The sequence below is a fragment of the Pholcus phalangioides genome, unplaced genomic scaffold (assembly GCF_987345545.1).
Source record: "Pholcus phalangioides strain wild (caught in Gottingen) unplaced genomic scaffold, Ppha-v1.0 ptg000003l_1, whole genome shotgun sequence".
Lineage (NCBI taxonomy): Eukaryota > Metazoa > Arthropoda > Arachnida > Araneae > Pholcidae > Pholcus > Pholcus phalangioides.
In genome coordinates this window covers 44,492,446-44,517,605 of record NW_028301596.1, presented here as the reverse complement: position 1 = coordinate 44,517,605, position 25,160 = coordinate 44,492,446, and the positions used below count along the sequence as shown (strand labels likewise).

General features: G+C 39.0%; 1 protein-coding gene across 3 annotated transcripts; it reads right to left on the bottom strand.

Moving 5' to 3' along the window:
• Nucleotides 1-1,136: 1,136 nt before the first annotated feature.
• LOC149088652 (U3-aranetoxin-Ce1a-like) lies at nt 1,137-23,195 on the bottom strand. 3 transcript variants are annotated; one of them, XM_089248510.1, is made up of 4 exons: nt 23,038-23,187; nt 16,751-16,862; nt 15,946-16,061; nt 1,137-1,268 (listed from the first exon to the last, which is right to left on the bottom strand). In XM_089248510.1, the coding sequence occupies exons 1-4, from the start codon at nt 23,083-23,085 to the stop codon at nt 1,218-1,220; spliced, it is 327 nt and encodes a 108-aa protein (XP_089104636.1). In that variant the 5' UTR covers nt 23,086-23,187; the 3' UTR covers nt 1,137-1,217. The 3 variants fall into 3 exon arrangements, with proteins under 3 accessions (XP_089104636.1, XP_089104628.1, XP_089104622.1); XM_089248502.1 differs by lacking the exon at nt 23,038-23,187 and adding an exon at nt 18,233-18,326; XM_089248496.1 differs by lacking the exons at nt 1,137-1,268; nt 15,946-16,061; nt 16,751-16,862 and adding exons at nt 20,013-20,251; nt 22,042-22,157; nt 22,816-22,927 and having other exon boundaries at nt 23,038-23,195.
• Nucleotides 23,196-25,160: the final 1,965 nt, after the last annotated feature.

Sequence of the window (25,160 nt, the reverse complement as noted above, 5' to 3'; positions counted from 1 at the left end):
CATGTTTTTTACAATTTAAATGGCCCAAGTCCCCTTTTCCCTTTTCTCTTATTATTATATTATATTGGGCTGGAAATTGGACCTCTCCCGCTTCATCTGATAGCGATGGCTATTGACGCCATAGCAGTCGTCACGAAATGGTTTAATTTGTTAATTGTTCGGACACATGTTTCTCTTACGAGTTGAATGGTGTCACTATCCGGAATGCAACTAGGGTCATCGATTTAGGAATTCTCATTGCTGAACGGCTTAGGTTTTCTGAACATTGTTCAGCGGTGGTCATAAAATCGAATAGAGTGCTCGGTTTCATTTTCAAAAAGGTCTCTTCTCCTAAAGTTATTCTTCCGCTTTTCCGAGGCTTAACTCGTCCTGGACTGGAGTATGCCGTAAGGATTTTTAGACCCGTACCTACGAAAAGACATTGACTTAGTTGAGGAAATACAGAGAAGAGCTACGCGTGCTCTTGATGATACACAAGGCCTGAGCTATGAAGAATGATGAAAGGATGACGTAACTCTCCGCTATCCATACGAACGCTTTTTTTTTAATAACTGGCTTTTGCGAAGATGAATTTTTAGAAAGAGAGAAAATTCAACCGCCTTTGCGGGGAGCCGAACCCACGTCCTTTCATTTTTGGCAGGGCCGGCGCCAGGAATGAGGCAACGAGTCGGCAGCCTAGATTTATATATTTATTGTCGAGAATCATTGTGCCAGATCTTACCGTGGAAGCTCTTATTCTATGCAGGACTGAGGCCCTTGCATGGCCCCCGCAAAAAAGAGTAGGTCGGGTAGGGCTCCTGCCCGGGGGCCCGATATAATTCTCATCAGATTTGATTCTGTTTTTGTTTTTCACACAAATTCATATTAGGGGGGGGGGGGGTCGTGAAGAGTCTGAACTGGGGAAAAAGGCTTGTTTACAAGTTGGAGGGGATTTATTTTTAATTGGAAAATGGAATAGACTTTATATTTGATTTTGGAAAAGCGTTCGCGTGTCACTCTTGATACCATGCCGTGCCGCGGGTTGGTCATCCCCGAACTAGACCATTCGAGCTCAATTAAAAAAGCATAATTAATTAAACAAAATTTCAGAACAACACACACAAACATTTGAAACGTTTTTATTATGGAATTGCCCATTGTAAGAAGAACTTTATTTCCCCTCAATACACGTAGGTCGTTTATACTTGACCTAAATTGCAAGGAAAATGTATTCAGTTTCACATGAACCATGAAGGCTCCTTGCACTCTGAATGGTAATGAGCAGTGACCTGAAAGAAATGAAAAAATAAATAAATAAATAAAATAAAATACACATAGAAAGAAAGGGAACACGTATATCAACAACATTATCCAGCGGTTCTCAACCTCTGTTGATTCGCGGAGAGACTTTGTCGCCTGATGCGCAAGCCTATGCCTAATACAGGGCCGCAAGGCTACTTTCTAATACAGAGTGTTCTGTTAATGGACCGACAAACTCAGAGGGTTGTGAATCGGCATCAAGAGGAACAGAAATTGCAATGGAACATGGTGTCGCAAACCACGTTCAGAGGGTGAAAATCGCGAAAAACGCATGCAGGCTCTGAGTTTAGAGGAGACGGAAGATGGGTGTCAGTTGATCGCTTAAGGCGTTCGTGGGTTCGCTCACCATATCTGACGTAAGCAGCGTCGTGAAACGCATGCGCTGGGGTAGGATTACGCGCTGCTGACGACGTAAATTAGCACTCTATTGTGGTTTAAGCACTTGTAGCAGTTAAGTTGTCTGCTTCAATGAGTATCGTGATCTCTGAACTACATGAACGAGGAACACGCTGATATGCACCTGATTCACAATCGAACAGATGGCCAGTGCAGCGAGGCTCAGGTAGAACGAGGTTCATGTATGATAGTACCCCTGCACATTTTTCCGGCGAGGTGCATAATCACTTCGATGTTACATACCCAAAGAGGTGGATTGGAAGTGCAGGACCCATTGCTTGGCCTCCACGTTCACCGGATCTCAATCCGAGTGACTTTTTCCTATGGGGTCACCTTAAATCATTCGTTTATGAGACGCCTGTGGACGCACCGGAGGATCTCATAACGCGGATTGTCGTCGCTGCGGCAGACATCAGAAGCATACCTGGTATCTTCGAGCGCGTCTAGGAATCGTTTTTACGTCGTTGCAGACTGTGCAATGGCCGCCACTGCAAACAATTCTTGTAATATTTAATCAAATGAATCTTTTTGTTTACCGCAACAGGAAGATTCTGTGCCAAAATAAGGAGAAACGAAATAGGATGCTTTGATTCAAAACATGGCAAACTTGTCTTGGTGACGTTGTGGATGAACTTGACAATCCGTGTGGAGGCCTTCTATCTCTAGGATGAGGTGCTGAGTTGCCGCTTCAACGCAGTGGGCGTGGTCTCGGAGCTACTGAGTGACGTCACTGCCCAAGCACTTTTTTTAGCAGACCACAGCAGCGCACGAAACGTGTTGTTTTTTTTCACATTTTAGTTGTTTATTTGCTGTTTTGAGTGAAGGAATCTCCCGTTTGTGGTGTTGTCACAGATGTGCGCGTGGTACTTTTACAATCTTCTTATAATCTATCAGCTAAGAAATGAATTAAATCCAAGAAGTGGTTGGTAAGTACAGTAGAGCCTCCCGATAACGGACACCATGGGACCAAAAATTTTGTCTGCTAATGGGGACGAACAATATACCGTTTAACCTCATTTATACGACTTTGATATTTATACGACGTTTGAGACTTCGGCCGCAATTGGTTCCTATGCAATTTAAACGTGAGAGAGTGTGTGTGTGTGCGCGTGCGTGTGTGTGTGTGTGTGCGCGCGCGCGTGTGGGGGGGGGGAATAAAGGGAGTTAATCCCTATTCCATGAAACCACTACTGAACCAAACATGCACCTCGTCCCTATTCCTCTACGGAACTTCAAACGAATTGGTACATGTTGGAATGTGTGTGCACATATAGAGCGACCTTCCATGAAGTTTGTTTCTGTGTAATGCTTGTTAGTTGTAGTGCTGCCATCTGCAATCAACTTTTTAAAACTATGAGTTTTTTTCTCCTTCCGTAGTGAGTGAAGTGTAATGAATGAATAATTATACCGTTGTAGGCCTGTTGCGTCTCTGCGACGAGACTTTTTAACGGGGACATCGGCTCGAAATTGGGAACCGCAGTATTCCATCAGACCGGGGATCATAAAATTGTCCGTTAACGGGATGTCCGTTATGTTAGGTTACACTGTAATGTTATATCGAACCACTGGAAGAATATATATATATAATTATCTAGATTAACCCAGGCTCCTAGTGGTCCAATATACATTTAGAATAAAACGATGACTCATGAAAGAAAGAATCAGTTAAATTTCATTAGCATTAATATTTAATCAAATGATCATATGAAAAGAACGAGTTATATTTACACAAAATAAAAGTCAATTAGAAAAATCCATTTTACACGATATCAAATTCTGCATAATACATAAACAAAATACTGTATGTTCAATTATAATAATTTTAATTTGATGTTGGAATATCTCTCTTTTATCACTGAAATACCTAATTTCACCATCTCTGCCCCCTGTTAATTCCTCCTAATTTATGTTTTAACTAAACGTCTATAATGTACTAGAATTGTGGTAAGAATTTCTTTCCTACCTTTTCCTCCATCCCTTTCATCACGGATGATCGCCGCTCCTGATGCTACAGTTGAAAATGTATATAAACAAAAAAAACTACATTTTTTTTCAACTTGATTTCTAGACTGCACTAATCAATCTGCTCTAAATTTTCAAAGATTCCAAAAAGTAAAGTTTTGAGGGGTACCAACCCCCTATTTCTAATTGGTAGTCCGGCTTCAAAGAAAGATCCTTCCATTGGGTGATGAGGATTACGTAGGTACAAATAGTATTAAATTGACATCATTGGTCAAGGTTCACCCCCTACGATCTTTCGAAGCATATGGGAGGAAGACGTTTTCTGTGGGGGGGGGGGGGAAGTTGTACAAAAAAGAAGGAAAAGAAAAGTAGAGAGGAAGCAAGAAAGTCAGAAAGCACATATTCCCAAGAAGGGATGCGTACAATAGATGAAATAAAGTCAATCGCCTGCAGGTGGCAATTACAAAGGTCAAGAGGCTTCAGTATATAGGGAAGAGAGAGAGAAAAGAAGAATACGGAGCGGCTATTACGCAAACTTTGAAGGGGCCCTTTAAGTAAGTGGCCATAAAATTAAGGAGTGTTGATGAAGGCGAAAGAGCATGTTTTTTACAATTTAAATGGCCCAAGTCCCCTTTTCCCTTTTCTCTTATTATTATATTATATTGGGCTGGAAATTGGACCTCTCCCGCTTCATCTGATAGCGATGGCTATTGACGCCATAGCAATGCACATCCATCTTGCGGAAAAAGAAAAAAAAACGAAAAAAAGAGAAAAAGAAAATATAAGTCGGGAGATTACAATACTGGCAATAAAATTATGTTTGCTCTTCAAAACATGAATGAAAATCTGATATGTACAAATGTACATAACTTGACACAAAGGTAAGCAATGTAGGAATGCATTGAAAAGAATACTGGTACCTAGATATACATATGCGAAAAGAAAAAAATATATATATGTAATATAAAAATTTGAAGTGAATATACATTATGTGTTGTAGATATATACATGTGCTTCGATATTGTCGTAAGTGAATTGCAGAAGATAATATAAGCAGAAATAAAAAAATATACAAAAGAGCTTTGCAAAAATCGCTGAGCATGAAATACACAGAAGCTTTTTTAAAAAATTTCATGAATTCATAACGTAGATTACGTATCATCCCTTTCGATGATTTATCGGAAGTACTTTTTTTTCTCGGAATAGCGAAGATACATATAATTTCTTCGGATAACGTCACAAAAATATATCAATAATACGTTTAGACACAGCAACAAGAAAATCACTGTTGCATTTATCACTGAAATAAATGTAACATTAAGTGTCGCAGAACATGTTTCCCTGAAAATGCTGCGCATTGATTCTAGATTAGTTACAGCACATTCATTACTCTGAACTTCAACGTACTTGTTCAGTGCCTCGAGTGTTATTAGTTCGAAAGTGTAAATTTTCAAAAATCCAGCTGTACAGGAAACAAATTGGCTTGTTGTGGCTCAATCCGCACTAGACCCAATGTCAGGAATCAGTCCTCATGATGTTCAGCGTGGGTTGCACTTTGCAGCGAATGTGTATAGAGCGTCGAATGTGTTTGTTCTTTTCACATGTCAGTCACTGAATAGAGGACGACGCTGGAGTACTGTCGAAGCGAAAATTATTAAACGAAATATTCGACCGTTCGTTCGTGTTCAGACGTGCAGTCAGTCCCGAACACTATTTGTTACACAGACGACTGAGGACAACCAAAGTGCGACACCGACGAAGCATCTCGTTCCGTAGGCGTATCCAAGAGAAATTGCACGTAAACAATTTCAGTTTATGGTGTCTGGAAATGGCAGTTCACTGTGAAGTTTGGAACACATTAGTGAAGTTAGCAAATTTCTTTGCTTGAAGATATCACTGCCACATTACTCGGTGAACCATCGCATCAACGAGTCTGAGTGATCGATGTCGTTGTCTGCTGAAAAGGAATTTGCATCGTTCGAAGGGAAAGTTTGAAACAGTTGATAACTGTCTCCTCTAAGCAGAGTTAATTGAAATTTGTGAGCGGTGTCCTGAGAGTACGGGCACATTTCACTTATGAATTATGAACTTTGAAGAGATATAGAAACATAATATATATAAACCATTTGGCAGAGAAAGAAAAAATCTTACCACAGTGTGATCATTTATAATCATTCCCAAATTAAACTTGTTTAAATGCTCAATATAAATATTAAAACCCTAATAACTCTGAGGGATTATAGATTCCAACATCAAATTATACTACACTAATACTCAGTATGTCGTATTCTTAACACAAAATTGCATATATGCTATATGTGGATATTTACATGAAAGTACTTGCATGCATAAGTGTACAACATTAATACTTTTGCTCCTCATGCACATTTTTAACATTTTGAAAAAATTTTTTTTTTTTTTTTTTTTTTTTCACTTCCATTTTTTCTTCTTTCATAATTTCAATTTTTTTTTTTTTCTTAATTTCATTTTTTTCATCCTTATTTTGTTTTCGTCTTTTTTTGTATACTTTCATTTCCCTTTTTTTTTTCTCTATACTTTCATCTTTTTTCTATACGTTCAATTTTCCTTTTATAATTTCATTTTTTTTTTTCTCTCTTTTTTTTTTTCTCATAGTCTCATTTTTTTCTCAAACTTTCATAATAACTTTTTTTTCATAATTCCATTATAACTCTACTTTGTTTTCAAGGTTTTAACAATTTTTTCTCAAATATAATAGTGCGAAATTGATTACGCATAGAAATGAACAATGTAAATGCATCCATTAAACATATAGTTTTCAATATAAACATAATTTGACAGTCATTGTTGCTGAATGCTTCATCTTCTGCTTCTTCAAAAATAGAGATATGTACATATATGAATTTTTTTTTTTTTTTTTTTTTTTTTTTTTTTTTTAAATAAGGTGGGACTTGATCAAACTTGCAGTGTACTTCAATGTCTACCTCAAATTTAATTTGTGAAGGAGAGATAGTGAGTTTGAAGAAAAATTTTGCATGAAAAAAAAAGAAAATTGGAAACAAATAAGCGTTCACCGTCCAATGAGGGGCCCTTCTCACTGAACAATCAACAGCATATTTGTATCCACGACGGAATTCCAGTAATAAAAAAAAAACTTATCACTGAATACGATTATAAAATTCGATGAATTAATTTTCGAATAATCGTTATAGAAATTTTTAAAAAAATTTATATTTGCAAGTCCCATATTATTTATGTATTTACATACACAACACTTGATTAATATGTTCCAAAAGTGAAAGTGTTAATTTGTGCCGGCCGGTTAGAGCGCAAATTGTATCGATGACCAACGGAACGCTGAGGCAATAAATTACGGGACATATTATCCAGAGCAGGGGGTGCATCACTTGCTGTACTTGTGGAAGGCCTTTGTGCTTGACATCCTTGAATAGAAGATTGTGGTATTACAACGGCAGGGTTATCTGTGTTTCGAGAAGGCTCCTCGGAATAGTGCCCTGGGCTACTGCTGGGTGGGTTCCCCACCGAACGTGCGGCACTAGGAGAAATACATTGAAGCCATTGAAGGTCAGACAATTCATCGAAACTAGCGTGTGGCCTTTGTTGTACAATGGAGTCTGCCGGATTTCTACTATTCCTGTTTTCCCTAATAGTACTGTGCATATAATCCAATTCTTGACGTCTTTCTTTGAATGGGATCAACCTGTTTGCATGTACTTTAATAGGTTTTGCTTTTGGATTTCTTGTATCAATTATTGTAAAATTTACAGGATTGTGAACTGTGAGAATTCTGTAGGGACCGACGAAATTTCTTCGCTTAGGAAGCGAAGCGTGTCTATCAGCGTCGGGTTGATGCAAGAATACTAACTGACCTGGGTGAAAATTCCTATCTTTCGCGAATTTTCGTTGGTAATTTTCCTGCTTCTCTGCTGATGTAATTAGACTTTCACGCACTTTGTTGAATGTGTACTGCAGTTGTGTTGTTTTTTGTGTGACAAAATCAGAATATGAGACACGTGTATGTGGAGTTGTCTGATTAAGAATGTCTGTTGGAAGTGTAGGGTCGTAGGAAAGATGTAAATATGCCGGCTTTTCCTGTGTTGCTTGATGAATAGTTGAATTATAAATTAATTCATAGTAATTAATGTATGCATCCCAATCAGTTGTTCCTAGTGCAAATATAGAGAGGGACTTCTTCAAGTTAGAATTTATCCTTTCACTTTGACCATTGGATTGTGGGCACATCGCCGTTGTTTGTAATTTCGTTACCCCTAGGCGACTACAAAGTGTTTTAAAAAGGTCACTCACAAAATTTGAACCTTTGTCTGATAATAATTTCTCAGGAAATCCAAAAGTGCAAGCAAAGTCGAGGAATTTCTCTGCTGTTGTTTTTGATGTTTGGTCGGGAACTGCGTACAGTTTCACAAATTTTGTGAAATGATCAATGAACGTAAGTATGTAGCAGTTTCCACGTGAGGTGTTAGGCAATCTTCCGACAAAATCGCAAGAGACATATTCCATTGGTCGAGATGGAATAAAATGACGTTGCAATGGGACAGGTGGTACTCTACGAGGAGATCGGAAAGATATGCAATGTGTGCAAGATTCTACGTAATGTTTTGTATCTGTGTATAAATTATCCCAGAAATACTTCTCTTTAATGGCGTGGTATGTTTTTAAGTGTCCAAAGTGTGTCAAGTGGTTGGCTGCAAGAATGTGTGGTTTGAACTTGTTAGGTATAACTATTTGTAGTATGATCTTCTGACCCCCTGAGCGAGTGATAATCCCTTTGTGCATAAGAAGACCATTCGATAGGACATACTTAATCCTGAGCTTTGAGTGTTGAGTGTTATCGTCTTCTAATGTAGAGATTATGGTTGACAATTTAGGATCTTCGCGCTGAGCCAACTTTATCTCCTCTATGGTAGGTAAAGTGATCTGTACTGTATTCACATGAAAGTCACGTGAAAAAATATCGGCGACTTGGTTTTCCGAAGATTTGATTAATTCAAAATCATAATTAAATTCTGAGAGAAATGCAAACCATCGAGTGACTCTGCTACCTGGTGAATCCCATTTCGATAATTTGGTCAAAGCAGCATTATCACACCTAATAGTGAAATGTCTACCATACAAATAGTACTTGAATGCTTTTACAGATTCCACAATGGCCATTAATTCTTTTTCCATAATAGTGTATCGAATTTGTGTGGGATTTAACTTCTTGGAAAAATATGCAATTGGATGTATGACATTAGAATTGTCTATTCTCTGCCCAATCATTGCACCTAATGCAACGTCACTGCTGTCAGTAGAAAGGATAAATTCCTTGTTGAAATCCGGATGAATCAAAATTGGAGGTTGCGAAAGTTTTTGTTTTAGAATGTCAAAAGCATTCTGGGCCTCTTGAGTCCATTGAAATTTTCTACTCTTTCTAGTGAGGTTAGTAATAGGTGCCGTAATATCTGAAAAATTTTGTATGAAACGCCTGTAATACCCAACCAGCCCAATAAAACGGCGAATTTTCCGTACGGTGTTGGGAACTGGAAAGTCTTCTATCTTTCTAATGTTTGTCTCAATGGGGCGAATGCCTGAACTGTTCAAAGTATGACCTAGGAATTCGATCTGAGGAACAAGAAATGAACATTTAGCTGGATTAAGTGTCAAACCAAAATAGCGGAACCTCTCGAATAGTTTTCTCAATTTGTAGAGCATTTGTGAGACATTGTCGGCACCCAAGCAAAAATCATCAATATAGTTGGCAATTTTCAAATCCGAAAGAGGAGCTAAAAGTTGATCTGAAAGATTGGAAAATGTTTCCGGACTAGCATTCAAGCCTTGAGGCATAGTTTTGTAACGGAACGAGCCAAATGGAGAGCTAAATGTTGTCATGTCACGATCCTCGGGTTTCAAAGGAATCTGCCAAAAAGATGATGATAGATCAAGGGAGCAAAAAAGATTAGATCCCCGTAGCATTTCCAGTAAGTGATGAATGATTGGTAGAGGATATCTTGGATATTTTAAATGAGCGTTCAATTTTCTATAGTCTACTACCAATCGCCATTTCTGTTGCTTCGGGTCTCCTGAAGGATTTTTCTTCTTTATCATGATCAAAGGGAAGCTTATGTGACTGTCTGATTTTTCAATCAAATTTGCTTGCTCTAATTCATTTAACTGACATTTTAATTCGTCTCTCAAAGCGTAGGGAACATTGTAGGGGCGAGTAGATGGTAGTTTTGATGAATCTACTTGTAAAATAGGAGTGATTTTATCTGTACAACCTATGGTGTATAAGCGTTTACTAAATATATCACCAAATTCAAAAAGTAATTTCAATAGCTTCGAACGAGTTGGAACGTCTAAGTGGCTCAGCTCAAAATCATTTTCCGACAATTCCTGCCTGCGTAACTGTTTGATTTCCTCCATGTCTCTGATTTCTACGTCATTCGTGATTGTACCTACACGAGTGTTTTTGTTTAGAGCCACTTTTCGAGCGGTCAAGTTCGAAAGCATAATGGGGATCGTTTTATCTTTAGAGATGGAGCACACAGCTCTATGTACTTCTATAGCATCGTTTTGTAGTGTAGGTGTCAACATTATATCATCCCCTTCACTAGCCAAAATGTCAGTTTTCAAATACACTACCCTGGATTCGTGTGGCAAAAGTGTGATTTTCGTTGCTAGTCGGGCGTACTCTGTGGATAATGTGTTACAAGTTGGAGAATTGGCGTCTCGTATTTTAATTTTTGTATTACCAGCTTCTAATACGTCATTATCGAGGTTGAGTGTGAATTTGTGGGCCTTCAAAAGGTCATAGCCAATTATTGCTTGGTATTGTGTAGCTAAATCATTTCTGACTATAAAAAATGAATGAATAATGCATTTATTTCCCAAAGTGAGAGGGATTTTGAATGACCCCAAAATATCTAGTGGCTCTCCTGAAATAGATTTAACTCTGACATCAGTGTTAGCTTTTTTTATGCGTGCGTCATTTCTGATTTTCTGAAAAACAGAATACTGAAGTAATGAGACTGAGGCGCCAGAATCAATCAAACTGGTTGTTTGGCAACCAGCAAATTTCACATCAGCAACAGGAAGGTAGAAATCATTTTCTTGTGAATCCAGAATCTGTGTGTTTATCGTTTTAACTTGTGTAATACATGTATCTTGTTGCGGCTCTGTAGAAGTTGAAGTGGTATTCATGTTGGGGGAACGGACTCTAGCCGCGGAAGTACCGGAATGAGATGTGTTGTTGTTCTCAAATCTTACTGATCTGTCTCTATTGCTTCTTCGAGGATGTGGTGAATGATTGCGTGTATTAAAACGTCCTCGACTAGAATGAAATGTCTGATGAAAATTTTGAGTGCGTGGGGCGTGTGAACGTTGGTTGAAACGGTGCTCAGGATTATAAGCATAGCATTCTGAAGTTGTATGATTGTTTCGACCACAGTTTCCACAAAAATTCTGAGCAAAATGAGGGTGTCTATGACCTTCAAAATCATTGAGTGGAAATCTGTGTGAAATTGTTTCGTTGCAGCAAGTGTTTCCACCGCAACCTGCGGTCCACACCTGTGTGTGAGTATGTTGCTGTGGGGGTTCAGAGAATGCTTGAGTTGTGGAGGGATTATTTTCAAAACGAAATTGCGCACTGTTTTCGTGCCTTGGCACGGAGTGCAGTTGAAGATTTTCCACCTGCTTTTGTAGTGCAGCAAGTGTGTTGTGGGTCAGTTTTGTGTGCGTTTCTAGTAAGCTCTTGATTTCTTTATCTTTGCTGTTTTCTACATTACAAATTGTCTCGTGTTGTGTTGATGATTCATTAACTTGTAAAGTTTCAATGAAATTCACAGCATCTTGAAACGATTGGGGGTCTTTCACTAAAATAGAACTTTTGTATTTTGGTAGGAGGCCTTCCAAGAATTTGGCTAGTCGTGTTTGTTCGTAGAGTGATTTCACTTCGGGTTTACTGATATCGGCATTGCCGAAAAATTGTTGTGTATTTGTGGAAACACGCGCAGCATAGATTTTGACCCCTTCGTCGGAGGACATGCGACAATTCGAAAAAAGTTGCTGTCGTGTAGCAAGGCTTGTTTTGGTGGAGAAAAAATCCAAAAATTTCTGTTTAAAGTTTTCATAATTCTGCTCATTTTCCAAATCAACATTGTTAATGATCTGTGTCAACGCATCTCCCTGAACTCTGGATTTTAGCAACAATAATTTCTCTGATTCAGTACAATTTGCGGTTTTTGCGATTGCCTCTAACGTATCAACAAAATATCGGGGAGTGACAGCGGACACGTTGTCAAAATGGGGAATTAATGCCTGGCACCCTGCTAACTTATTAAAATTGCTAGGATCTTCAGCCATAGTGCAATATATTCAAAAGATTTCACAAAATTATAAAATCAAAATTCAATGAAAGTAAATGTAGAAATTCCCAAAACACAAAAGTTTCTATACAATAATAAATTTCAACACCAACTTAATGTTTCTTTTTTTCCTTTTAAATTATCATTATGACCATATCAATTTGAACATTCTCTCAAGAGTCATCATTTGTTCATGTTTTGACATTTTTATCTGAAGGTAATAAAAGGGTAAATTTATGAATTAAGAACAGTATTACAAAAAATAAAATTTGGAATAATACTGTAAGGGAATGGTCACGGTACCATTGTTATATCGAACCACTGGAAGAATATATATATATAATTATCTAGATTAACCCAGGCTCCTAGTGGTCCAATATACATTTAGAATAAAACGATGACTCATGAAAGAAAGAATCAGTTAAATTTCATTAGCATTAATATTTAATCAAATGATCATATGAAAAGAACGAGTTATATTTACACAAAATAAAAGTCAATTAGAAAAATCCATTTTACACGATATCAAATTCTGCATAATACATAAACAAAATACTGTATGTTCAATTATAATAATTTTAATTTGATGTTGGAATATCTCTCTTTTATCACTGAAATACCTAATTTCACCATCTCTGCCCCCTGTTAATTCCTCCTAATTTATGTTTTAACTAAACGTCTATAATGTACTAGAATTGTGGTAAGAATTTCTTTCCTACCTTTTCCTCCATCCCTTTCATCACGGATGATCGCCGCTCCTGATGCTACAGTTGAAAATGTATATAAACAAAAAAAACTACATTTTTTTTCAACTTGATTTCTAGACTGCACTAATCAATCTGCTCTAAATTTTCAAAGATTCCAAAAAGTAAAGTTTTGAGGGGTACCAACCCCCTATTTCTAATTGGTAGTCCGGCTTCAAAGAAAGATCCTTCCATTGGGTGATGAGGATTACGTAGGTACAAATAGTATTAAATTGACATCATTGGTCAAGGTTCACCCCCTACGATCTTTCGAAGCATATGGGAGGAAGACGTTTTCTGTGGGGGGAGGGGGAAGTTGTACAAAAAAGAAGGAAAAGAAAAGTAGAGAGGAAGCAAGAAAGTCAGAAAGCACATATTCCCAAGAAGGGATGCGTACAATAGATGAAATAAAGTCAATCGCCTGCAGGTGGCAATTACAAAGGTCAAGAGGCTTCAGTATATAGGGAAGAGAGAGAGAAAAGAAGAATACGGAGCGGCTATTACGCAAACTTTGAAGGGGCCCTTTAAGTAAGTGGCCATAAAATTAAGGAGTGTTGATGAAGGCGAAAGAGCATGTTTTTTACAATTTAAATGGCCCAAGTCCCCTTTTCCCTTTTCTCTTATTATTATATTATATTGGGCTGGAAATTGGACCTCTCCCGCTTCATCTGATAGCGATGGCTATTGACGCCATAGCAGTAATACTATCTATTGTGATATTTAGCATCCAAAATGCTAATAATAACTTCAAGCATTTTACATTAGGATTGTTTTCTTTTTATATTTGCTTCCCATGTGTTAATGTTGCGTTGTATTGGTAATAAAGGAAGTCCAAGGCTTCTAAAAGCTACGCCTAATTCAAAAGAAAACAAAAAGATAATCGAAAATTATTGGAAAGAGTTCAGAAGATAATTGAAATTATGTGTTTCGAGGTGGCTTCCAATCAACCCAATTGAAATTAAATAGCGCACGTGATTCGACTGAAATGGGTCCGAGGAAAATATTCTCAATGTAAGTTTACATCGTAATCTTTTCTCCTCCTCCTCTTAACTAAATCATAACCTCCTCCGCTTAGCCAGATCATGGCCCGCAACGCTGTCGCAATGGAGGGATTTTTACCAATTGGTCGAAGAAGACCTGAGGCCATGCTGGAAACCGTGCATGAATGTGATGTGAACCTGTGAAGTCTGTTTCTGTATAATGCTTGTCATGTGTGTGTAGTGCTTTCTTTTTGCTTTCTTTCAAACCGAGAATAACTTCGTTCTATCGCCATGGGAAATGTAGTACCTAATGAGTTGTGACGGAAGTATTAGAGTGTGTTTGTGCCTAATAGTCTTTCTGAGTGCGTATCTAGTGCTGTGTCTGATTTTTCAGTGCTGCCATCAAAATTTCAGAAGTGAATGTATACGGTGCTGCCATCTGCCGTCAATAATTCTAACTATGAGTGGAGTGTGATGATTGAGTAATTGTATAGTTATAGGCCTGTTGCTATCGGTGGCCAGACTTTTCAAAAGGAAGATCGACTCTCATTCACGCCTAGCTAAGTTGGGAAGCACAAAAAACCATCTTCAGCCGACCACCACTGTGGCGGCGATGGAGATGGAAACCGAGTCCTCCCAATGCGAGTCCGTCATTATAACTACTCGACCATCACAGCGGTCATAAACAAATACCGAAATTTCTCTCTTTTAAGTGTTCAAAATGCTGACAAAAGCAAACCATACAACAATAATCGAAAAGATAATTTTGAAAATAATTCCAAAATTATCAGTGAAATAGGCAGTACAGTGATCGCAAACTCTATCGTGATTGACTGGATAGCACAGCGAGCGCACTCTGTTCTGTTTAAGCAATGACGTCACGCATGACGTCAGCTGGTACCAACTCCTTAGTATACAGCCCTGTAATGAAGCCGCTGTGGTGGTCGAGTGTTCATAATGACGGACTCTCATCGCGAGGGCCCGGGAACAAACCCCACTGTCGTCACAGTGGTGGTCGGCTGAAGTTGGTTTTCTGTAGTTCCCAACCTCGAGGTGCGAATCAGCACCTCTTAGAGATAGAAGGCCTCTGCACTCTGCTTGTGACTTCAGTAAGTAGTCAATTTTCCCTCAGAATATTCAAGGAAAAAAAATTCCTTGCTCGTGCCAGTATCATCGTTGTGAGGAAAAGAAATCATCGGGCTCAGAATTGGCGATTTCTATGCCCCCACATCCAATCACCATGCGGTATTTGTGAGCCAATCAGGAAGATTATACGCCAAAACAAGAAGAAAAGAAATAGGATGCTGTGTTTCAAAATGTGGAAAACTTGCTAGGTTGTCTGAATGACGTTTACGGCAAACAGCAGAGAGACCTTCTATATCTAGGAGGTGCTGCAAGCCGGCCTCCCGTTAAAAAGTCTCGCCACAGAGAGCAACAGGCATACAACAATAAATCTTCAATCATTACACTTCACTCATAGTTCGAAAAATCGGGGGCAGATGGCAGCGCTATAACAAGCATAACATAGAAGCAAGCTTCACGTTAGATTCACAACACGGACAAGAACATTCCAACATGTACCAATTCTTTAGAAGTTCCGCAGGGGAATATGAACGAGATGCATGTATGGTTTAGTAGTAGTAGCCCGTAATGAAGACGACATGCTGTATCTTTATTTCTTGTTAACAGTTTTAAAAAAATTAAGCATTTTTTTAAAAAGCTCTCAACAAGAAAATAAGATACAGCACGTGGTCTTTACAGGGCTGTATAATAAGGGCTGTTACATAACAGTTTTACACGTCCATTTTTCTAGAAAAAGAAGTCCGTTATAAAGACAATTTTCTGTCGATTGTGGACTGTCGTTATAACGGACATTTATTGCACTATCCATGTATAAGAACGACGCCCCCCCCCCCCCCTATTTTTGGAACAACATTTTTTTGCAAAAAACCGGTTCCTTACACACGTTATAATACGGTAACTAATGCATGAGATAGATTGGGAAATGTTTCTTTGCTTTCATCATGGACATTGGCGTACGCAAGAGGGAAGGGGCCTCCAAGCCGAGATTAGTGTTATTTTGCAGGAAAAGCAGTAAACATCCCCCCTAGAGAAAACTCTGCGTACGCGTATGATCATTGGATATTCCTTTCGTTTCCATACCAGGCTGGAAAAGGTACAAAAAAAAATAGAGAAACTCACCCCATCCTTCGCTCCGATTAGTTCCAGCTTGCATTCGAGTCCATCCTGGCAAGGGCAGAGCAACATGTATTTACTGCCTTTCTTGTAATTCTCCGTAATCGGCGAACAGTGGGAACCTTAACGACAACAGACAAAACGTTCCAATTTAAAAAAAAAATGTATGTTCCTTGTTTCCCCCTCACCCCAATATGGGATTGAACAATTTATTAATTAGCTAATTACAGTGGAAAATCAGTTAACGAGCTTAATTCGTTTCGCCAACGCGCTCGTTATCCGAATCGATGGTATTCTTGAATGCCATCCTCATACACCTCCAGTCCCTAAGTCTTTCCCCAAGGAAACAATCTCTTCGACAAGTTTTGGCCCCTAAGCATGAGCTAGTCCAAAATCACGTTCAATAATGAAACCACCTCGCAGTTTTCTCCAAGCAGAACAAAAATAAATAAATAAATATACCTTCAACCACACATAAGTGTGGTTTACTACATCTGTTTTGGTATCGTAAACTCACACACACGCCTATGTGTGCTCATTTTTCGAGTGAGGCACGCTTACCGGAGACTGCAGGGGAGAATATTGCCCACAATTCCACACATACGTGCATGGAGGAAAGCGAAGAACCATCAGCTCAGTTGTGATAAAGTGAAAATAAATAGTGCAAAATTTTTCGCTCGTAAGGTGAATCTTCGCTCGTTAACCGAGTCAAAATGCGTTCAAAATTTCTGCTCGTTATCCGAATTGCTCGTTAACCGAACTGTCCGTTAGCCGAAGTTTTTAATATAAAAGCTTGACCATATATAGTCACCCTTTTCTATCCTCTTCTTGCATTTTGCGATCCTGATCGAATGCGTGTACCTACAGCATTCGTCCGAACCGCAATCTTCTTGTTTGTCGCATATTTTTTCCTTGCATAATGCCTAAAACGTAACAGAAAAATAATAATAATTAAAACTCATTGATTAGTACACCTGTAACATTATACAATAACTAAAAGGACTGTGCCTCCCTTCCATATGAAAGCACCAGCTTAATGAAGAAGCGAATTTTACAATAAAAATGTGGTTCATCAAGTACCTCGAGAAAACGTCTCTCCATGAGGGTACCCAGCACCATACACTGGATTAATCTCTGGCTACCGATGCTGCAAATTTTACAATTTTAAACAACAAAATTCATTGAGATTCAACCAGGGGAACCCGAAATGAGGCTTGTCGAACATTTTTCATTTTTATTAATTTTACAACGAATAAAATCAAGGGCCCCCCCACATCCAGTGGGGGGGGGGGGCAATACACAGATTTTTAGTGTGGGACCCAGACTGGATTTATCTCGGGCTTCAGCTGTTGCAAATTCCACAATTTTAAACAACAGAAAAAAAATGAAATTCATCCAGGGCCCCCAAAATGAAACCTGTCAATTTCCGCACGGAGCCCGACTTGGAAGCTTGTCAGACGTCCAGAAAATTTTCATTTCTATTCATTTTACTAACGAATAAAACCCAGGGCCCAAAATGAAACAGGGTCCCCGACTCGGAAGCTTATCGGGCTTCCCCCGTGAGGGCCCCGGCAAATATTCATTAGTATTCATTTTACCGACGAATAAAATCCAGCGCCCCACGCAATTAATTACTCGGGACCGAATTCGCAGATTTTTATGGGGGGCCCCAGGCTGGATATATCTTGGGTTTCGCTATCGGAAATTTTTCAATTTCAAAGCAGCAAGAAAACAATGAGGTCCATCATGGAAACGAAACCTTTTAACTTCCCCGTCAAGGTATATGTGCAATGCTCCCGGGTACCCCGACTCTGTGTGTTGGGAGCACTGGTGATATATGTATATTATACATATACCTACCTCTCGGCATGACCACAAGGGCATGGCCTGACAAGGGCAAGAACGATTCTTATCACGTTTTGATTTTCACACTATAAATTAACCACAGAGGGGGCCCGTGAAAAAGCTGGTTTGGGGGCCCTGCTGAAGGATGTGGAAACCTCTCGGTACATACACATAAGTTAGTCCCGAGGGGTCAAATGGGTCCCGATATGAAAGTTTTAAATGAAAACTTGACCCAAAATCGTAAACGACTTCCGTAACACAAAATCGTAACAGATTTTTGTCACATAAAAACGTCACCGACTTCCGTTGCATAAAAACGTTGCCGACTTCCGTTACATACAATCGTCATTAATTTCCGTTTCTTAGAAACGGGCCCGTTTCGAGTTTGCGATTTTATATTATAGAGAGTAGATATTCAAGCGCATTATGTTATTTTATTTGTTCTTACCAGGCACATTAGACTCAAAACGACCAGAAAAATTATCAAAGTCCTCATCTTTACTGTCCCGAGTTACGTACAAATAATAACGAACAACGCCTTTCACATGGAGTAATTTTGCTGAAAGATACCAGTTTTATTATTATATATACGATATTATGGGAAAAACGGCATCTGCTTATCATCAGCACGAGCCTACTTATCGGAAATGCTATATTTCTACAATTGCTGGATATTTCCTATGACATATCATTTATATAAAATGCCTGGTAACAATAATAAATAAATAAAATAAATAAAGCATTCTAGTACTTTTAGTTTAGCCCGATTTACGGCATGTAATCGTGGCTGCTTTAACTTTATGAGGTCATACAATACCTGTAGCACTTATTTTTAAGCCAAATTTGTATGAATGTTCTGCCGTGATCCTTACTAGACCAAGGAACAGGGCTGTCCGTGATCCCCAAAAAGGGTGGGGGCTGATAGGGCTGCAGTCTAGGTACCAGGGACGATTCTTATTTTTTTTTTTTTCTTCACGATATAAAGTCACTGAAGCCCGTAAAAAAAGGCTCGTCAAGGGTCTGGCTCGTCTATTCTAGATCATTTGGCCTGTCTAGATGAACAGCAAGGCTGTAGCGGGGGCGGGCGGGCTTGGGGGTCGGATGCCCCCCCCCCCCGAAATGTGCGAAACTGACCGAAAAAAAGGGAAAAAGATGGCCAAATCAATTGTTCTATCACTTTGGTCCCCCTCTGAACGAAATTTCTGGCTACGGGCCTGATGAACTACTTGACAGCGTGTGGTGCCCCTCACAGACGTCTCCCAAGAGTCGTTTCAACGACCTCGAGAGTGCCACGTGATTCCGAGTATTGGAGGCAGAGAGTCACTACACACGAAAGCATGAGGTTCAAAATTTCTATGTCTGTCTTCCTTTTTATTAACCCAGATAATCATTATGTTTCGTCGTAATAAATGTTTATTGCGAAGCAGTGGCTCTGTGCGGTGACTGCGCAAGCGTAACGAATAGTATGAATTTTTATGGCAGACAAAACCCACTAAAATACGCATGTTTTATTTTTTGCAGGTGGAAGCAAGAGCTCTACTGTTGCAATTTTATAGCGCTCTATTATTTACACATGCGAAAGACACCGTTGCAATGGAATCCCTGCTATCACCATAGTAATAAAAACAAAATTAAATATTATTTATATACGCTGCTTGGCGAAAAAAAAATTCATGGTTTCTTTCAATTGGTTCTTACTAAACCAAGGAACGGGGCTGTCTTTGTTGGTTTAGACCAGGGTGCACTACGTTTGGCCCGTGGGCTGAATGCCCCCCACAAAGATGTTCCGGTAAGAATTCCTTCATGGAAAGTACGGGAAGTTAAAAACTATATGTGTGCCCGGGTAGATTAATAGATTTTCCCGAGTACCCCCCCCCCCCACCACGATTAGAAGTGGTTGCTTATAAATTTGCATGCTCAGTCTCGAAAATCTTTACGAGATGTCATTATTATGTGGGCCTCCCTCTACACCTGAGAACCCCCCCCCCTCCGTACGGGCCGTGCCCGGGTGTGGCCCCACGCTTTAAGACGGCACCGTCCATACGCCAAAAAAAATTGATAATGTTAAGTTGCCAATCATAGCCAAAACATCGTCGAGGGAAAGTGAAGTTACTGATGTATCCGAAGAACCTTTCTCTCGCTAGGAGGTGCTGGTTGGTCACCCACCCATGAACTAGACCCTTTGAGCTCAGTTTAAAAAAAAACATAATTAATTAAACAAAAATTTCAGAACACCACACACATTTGAAACGTTTTATTATGAAATTCGCCCATTCAAAGAAGAGATATCGCAAAAATATGAATGAAAAATCCACAAAACATGCATTTTAAATAGTATTTGAAGACGAACTATATTTCCATCAATGTCAGAGGTCATTTATACTTGGCTTAAATTACAAAGAAAATGTATTCAGTTTCACATGATCCATGAAGGCTCCTGGCACTTGGAATTGTAGTAAATTGTGCGCTGAAAGAAATGAAAAAAATAATAATAAAATACACATAGCGAGTTACTTGGTGTATATCAACGTATATAAACAATATTATGCAGCGGTTCTCAACCTTTGTTAATTTGCGGAGCGAATTTGTGGATCCTATGCCTAATACAGGGCCGCAAGCATATTTCCTAATATAGGGTGTTCTGTTAATGGACCGACAAACTCAGAGGGTTGTTAGTAGGCATCAAGAGGAACAGAAATTGCAATGGAACATGGTGTCGCAAACCATGCTGAGAGGGTGAAAATCTCTAAAAACGCATGGGTTCTGAGTCCAGAGGAGACGAAAAGTGGATGGCAGCTGATCGCTGAATACGTTCGTGGGTTCGCTCACCATATCTGACGTAAGCAGTGTCGTGAAACGCATGCGCTGAGGTAGGATCACGCGCTGCTGACGACGTAAATAAGCGCTATTGCGGTTTAAGCATGTGTAGCAGGATCCACGTTCGCCGGATCTCAATCCGTGTAACTTTTCTTATAGGGTCACCATAAATCACTCGTTTATGCGACGCCTGTGGACGCAGCTGAGGATCTCATTGCGTGGATTGTCGTCGCTGCGGCAGACATCATAAGCATACGTTGTATCTTCGAGCGCGTCTGGGAATCGTTTTTAAGTCGTTGAAGACTGCGCAATGACCTCAGCGGCCGCCACTTCAAACAATTCTTGTAATATTTAATCAAATAAATCTTTTTGTTGTTATTATTGTACTTTTTTTCGTTACCGTGACGGCAAAACCTGCATGCGTTTTTCGCGATTTTCACCCTCTCAACGTGGTTTGCGACACCATGTTCCATTGCAATTTCTGTTCCTCTTGATGCCTACTAACAACCCTCTGAGTTTGTCGGTCCATTAACAGAACACCCTGTATACTTTTTTTCGCCTATTCGCAAATTACTTTTCACATTCTTGCCGGTTCACGAAGATGTTCACTTAAGTTCAACAATTAGAAAAACGTTGGCGCATGCTTTAAGCCAACGGGTAATTTTAGCCATTGTTTTGCAATTCGACTCCGGTGTTTTATCGGAATTTGTCCCGGTTTCTCAATCGCATGATCTGGTCACCCCATCGTAGGCTGCACCTGCTTAAGTCCGGTCACGTATCGTAAATCGGCTATGATTCTATGAAAGAGGTGAATTGTAACTTGGTGACTTCTTGTCGGACGCCAACAGGGCAGAAAATTACAATTATGACAATTACAATTAGTAGTTTGACTAATTTTAGATTTTTAATTATTGACCAACTTTTCCATTACAAAAAAAAATTACATCATTTTCGATATTTTGTACGAAATTGGATAAATTTGTTTTTAAATTTTTTTAAGTAAGCGCAGTGATAATATTTTTCGGGCATGTAAATATTTGGAGATGTAAATGTCTCTCCAAAAAAAATTAAGCATTTTTTAAAAAGCTCTAAACAAGAAAATAAGATACAGCACGTGGTCTTTACAGGGCTGTATAATAAGGACTGTTACATGACTGTTTTGTACGTGTACATTTTTCTAGGGCAAGAAGACCGTTATAAAGACAATTTTCTGTCGATTGTGAACTGTCGTTATAACGGACTTCTATTGCCCTATGCATGTATAAGAAACCCCCCTCGAATTTTTCGGCAAAAAAGAGGTTGTTTACACACGTTAAAATACGGTAATTACTGCATGGCGTAGATCGGAAAATGTGTGCTAAGCGTTTCGTTTCTCCGCTTATCGGATATTCCTTTTGTTTCCATACCAGGCTGGAAAAGGTATAAAATAGAAAAACTCACCCCATCCTTCTCTTCAATTCGTTCCGGCTTGCATTCGAGTCCATCCTGGCAAGGGCAGAGCAATCGGTATTTATTGTCTTTCTTGAATTTGTCCGCATCCGGGAAACAGAAGAAACCTTAACGACGACAAACAAAACGTTGCAATGAAAATAAAATTGACGTTCTCCTTGTTTCCCCTCCCTCACCCCAATATGAAATTGAACAATTTGTTAATTAGCTAATTACAGTAAAACTTCGGTTAACGAGCTTAATTCGTTTCGCCAACGTGCTGGTTATCCGAATCGCTGGTATTCTTGGATGCCATCCTCATGCACGTCCAGTCTCCAATCACTTCGACAAGTGTTGGCCCCTATCCCTGAGCTAGTCCATAGTCACGTTCAATACTGCAGTTAGCTCGCAGTTTTCTCCAAGCGAAATCAAAAATATATAAATAAACCTTCAACCACACATACGCGTGATCTACAATGCTACATCTGTTTTGGTATCGTAAACTCACACACACGCCTATGTGTGTTCATTTTTCGAGTGAGGCACGCTTACCGGAGACTGCAGGGAAGAATATTGGCCACAATTCCACACGTACGTGAATGGAGGAAAGCGAAGAACCGTCAGTCAACCTCAGTTGTGATAAAGTGAAAATAAATAGTACAAAATGTTTGCTCGTAAGGCGAATCTTCACTCGTTAACCGAGTCAAAATTTGCTCAAATGTTTTGCTCGTTAACCGAAGTGTTCGTTAGCCGAGGTTTGTAATTTAAAAGCTTGACTATAGTCACCCTTTTCTCTCCTCTTCTTGCATTTGGAGCTCATGAAATCATGTACGTGCACACAGCATTCGTCCGAACCGCAATCTTCTTGTTTCTCGCATGTTTTTCCCTCGCATAATGCCTATAACGTGAAAAAAATAATAATAATTAAAACTCACTGAATAGTAAACCTGTAAAATTTATACAATAATATTCGAGCGCTTTTAATATATTATTTGATTTTCTGCTTACCAGGCACGTTAGACCCAAAACGACCAGAAAAAATACCAAATTCCTCATCTTCACGTCCCTAGTTACGTACAAATAATAACAAACAACGCCTTTCACACGGAGTAATTTTGCTGAAAGATACCAATTTTATTATATCTCCATGTTATGGAAAAAAACGGCATCTGCTTATCATCGACATGTGCCTACTTATCGGAAATGTTCGTAATCTTTCGATGACCTTCTCTCAAGTAAAAGCCAGACACATTGGATGACAATCTCAAACAATGTGGAGTCGTACAACCACAGGATATTTCTTATGAAATATTATCATCTGGCAAAAAATGAATAAATAAATTCAAATTTCCTTTATTTAAGATTTTTAAACACAGTTACAAAACATTTAGGGGCTAAGCAAGCTTGTGTGCGAGCCCACAAAACAATATCCGATACATATCTGTCGGCATAAATAATGAGAGAGAAAAAATACACATATAAATAACACCAAGAAATAAGTGGCAACAGGAATGCAATTGATAAACAAAACAATTTGGCATTTAGCAGCGTATGCAAGATGAAAGAAGATTACATTACAATATCAAACAGATAATTTAAATCTTCTTGAGTTAACAACCAAGATTTTAAATTGATAAAACAAGATGTACATGAAGATTGTACTTTTATTAACTGAGGAAGTAAATTAAATATTTTGGGAGCTAAATAAAGGAAAAATTTTTGGAAACGAGTTTTATTTGGCCTTAGTACCTGTATAGTATGACGTCTAAATTGCATTCCAGACTTATGTAGTTTCAGATTGAGATGGCCACTTCTTTTATAAAACATTTTTAAACTATTATAAACGTACAGATGTTGCAGAGGGAGTAGCTTTAATTGATTAAAAAGTGGAAATGTATGCGTGAGTCTATTTTTACTCAGAATGATACGGATGATGATTCTGTGTGACAAAAAGTGAAGAAAGATTGCTGACGTATGTCCCACCCCAACATGTAATGCTGTAACTCAATCTAGATTCTACTAACGCAAAATAAAGAAGTTTTAAAATAGATTGGGAACATTTATTCCTGATAAAATAAAATTTCCTAATGTTCCGATTTAATTCTACACTCAAATAATTAATATGCGTTTTCCAGGATAGTTTCGAATCTAAAAAAATCCCTAAATACTTAAAGGTGTCTACTCTATTTACAACTGAGCACATACAATCCGAGATACAGCCATTTGTCATACTATGATATTTTAGGACACCAAAATCATCGGAAGTACCAGAACCAAATAACATATATTTAGTTTTAAATTATTATTTCTAAACCAGATATTTATTGAGTTAAGATCATTTTGCATGTCATTCCTCAAGTTGATTGAAAAGCTTTCAGAGTAACAAAGAGCTAAATCATCAGCAAAAGCAGTGATTTTTCCTTTCAAATTAAAGTCACACAGGTCATTTATAAATAAAAGAATAAGTTAGACATTCTAGTACTGGCAACATTCTAGTTTGGCCCGATTTACGGCATGTAATCGTGGCTGCTTTAATTTTGTGAGGTCATGCAATACCTGTAGCACTTACTTTTAAGCCAAATGTGTATGAATGTTTTGCCACGATCCTTACTAGACCAAAGAACAGGCAGGGCCGTCTTAAGAGTATCACGGACCCCCGGGGCCAATTGATTTTTCTGAGGCCCTACCAAATAACTTCTCGAAAATTTCAACCAGATCTCATTTTGTGAGGGCCCCTCTTCGCTTGAGGACCTTGGGCCGTGCCTTAAGACGGCACTGAGAACAGGGATGTCCATGGTCCCCAACAAGGGTGGGGCTGATAGGGCTACAGCCGAGGTACCAAAAGGACGATTCTTGTTTTATTTTTTCTTTTCACGATATAAATTCACTATAGAGACGGCCCGTAAAAAAAAGGCTCGTCAAGGATCTAGCTCGTCTATTCTAGATCATTTGGCCTGTGTAGATGAACAGCAAGGCTGTAGATGGGGGGGGGGGGGGCTTGGGGGTCAGGTCCTCTCCCCGAAATGCGCGGAAATGACCGAAAAAAGGGGGGGAAAGATCATTGTTCTATCACTTTGCCCCCCCCCCTCCCTCCGAACGAAATTTCTGGCTACGGGCCTGATGAACAGTGT

Coding starts and splice junctions, on each gene's coding strand:
- LOC149088652 (XM_089248496.1), bottom strand. CDS start 23,085: ATGAGGAATTTGGTATTTTTTCTGGTCGTTTTGGGTCTAACGTGCCTG. Junction 22,928..23,037: donor TTTTGGGTCTAACGTGCCTG/GTAAGCAGAAAA, acceptor TTCACGTTATAG/GCATTATGCGAGGGAAAAAC. Junction 20,252..22,041: donor GAATTGAAGAGAAGGATGGG/GTGAGTTTTTCT, acceptor CATTTCTTTCAG/CGCACAATTTACTACAATTC.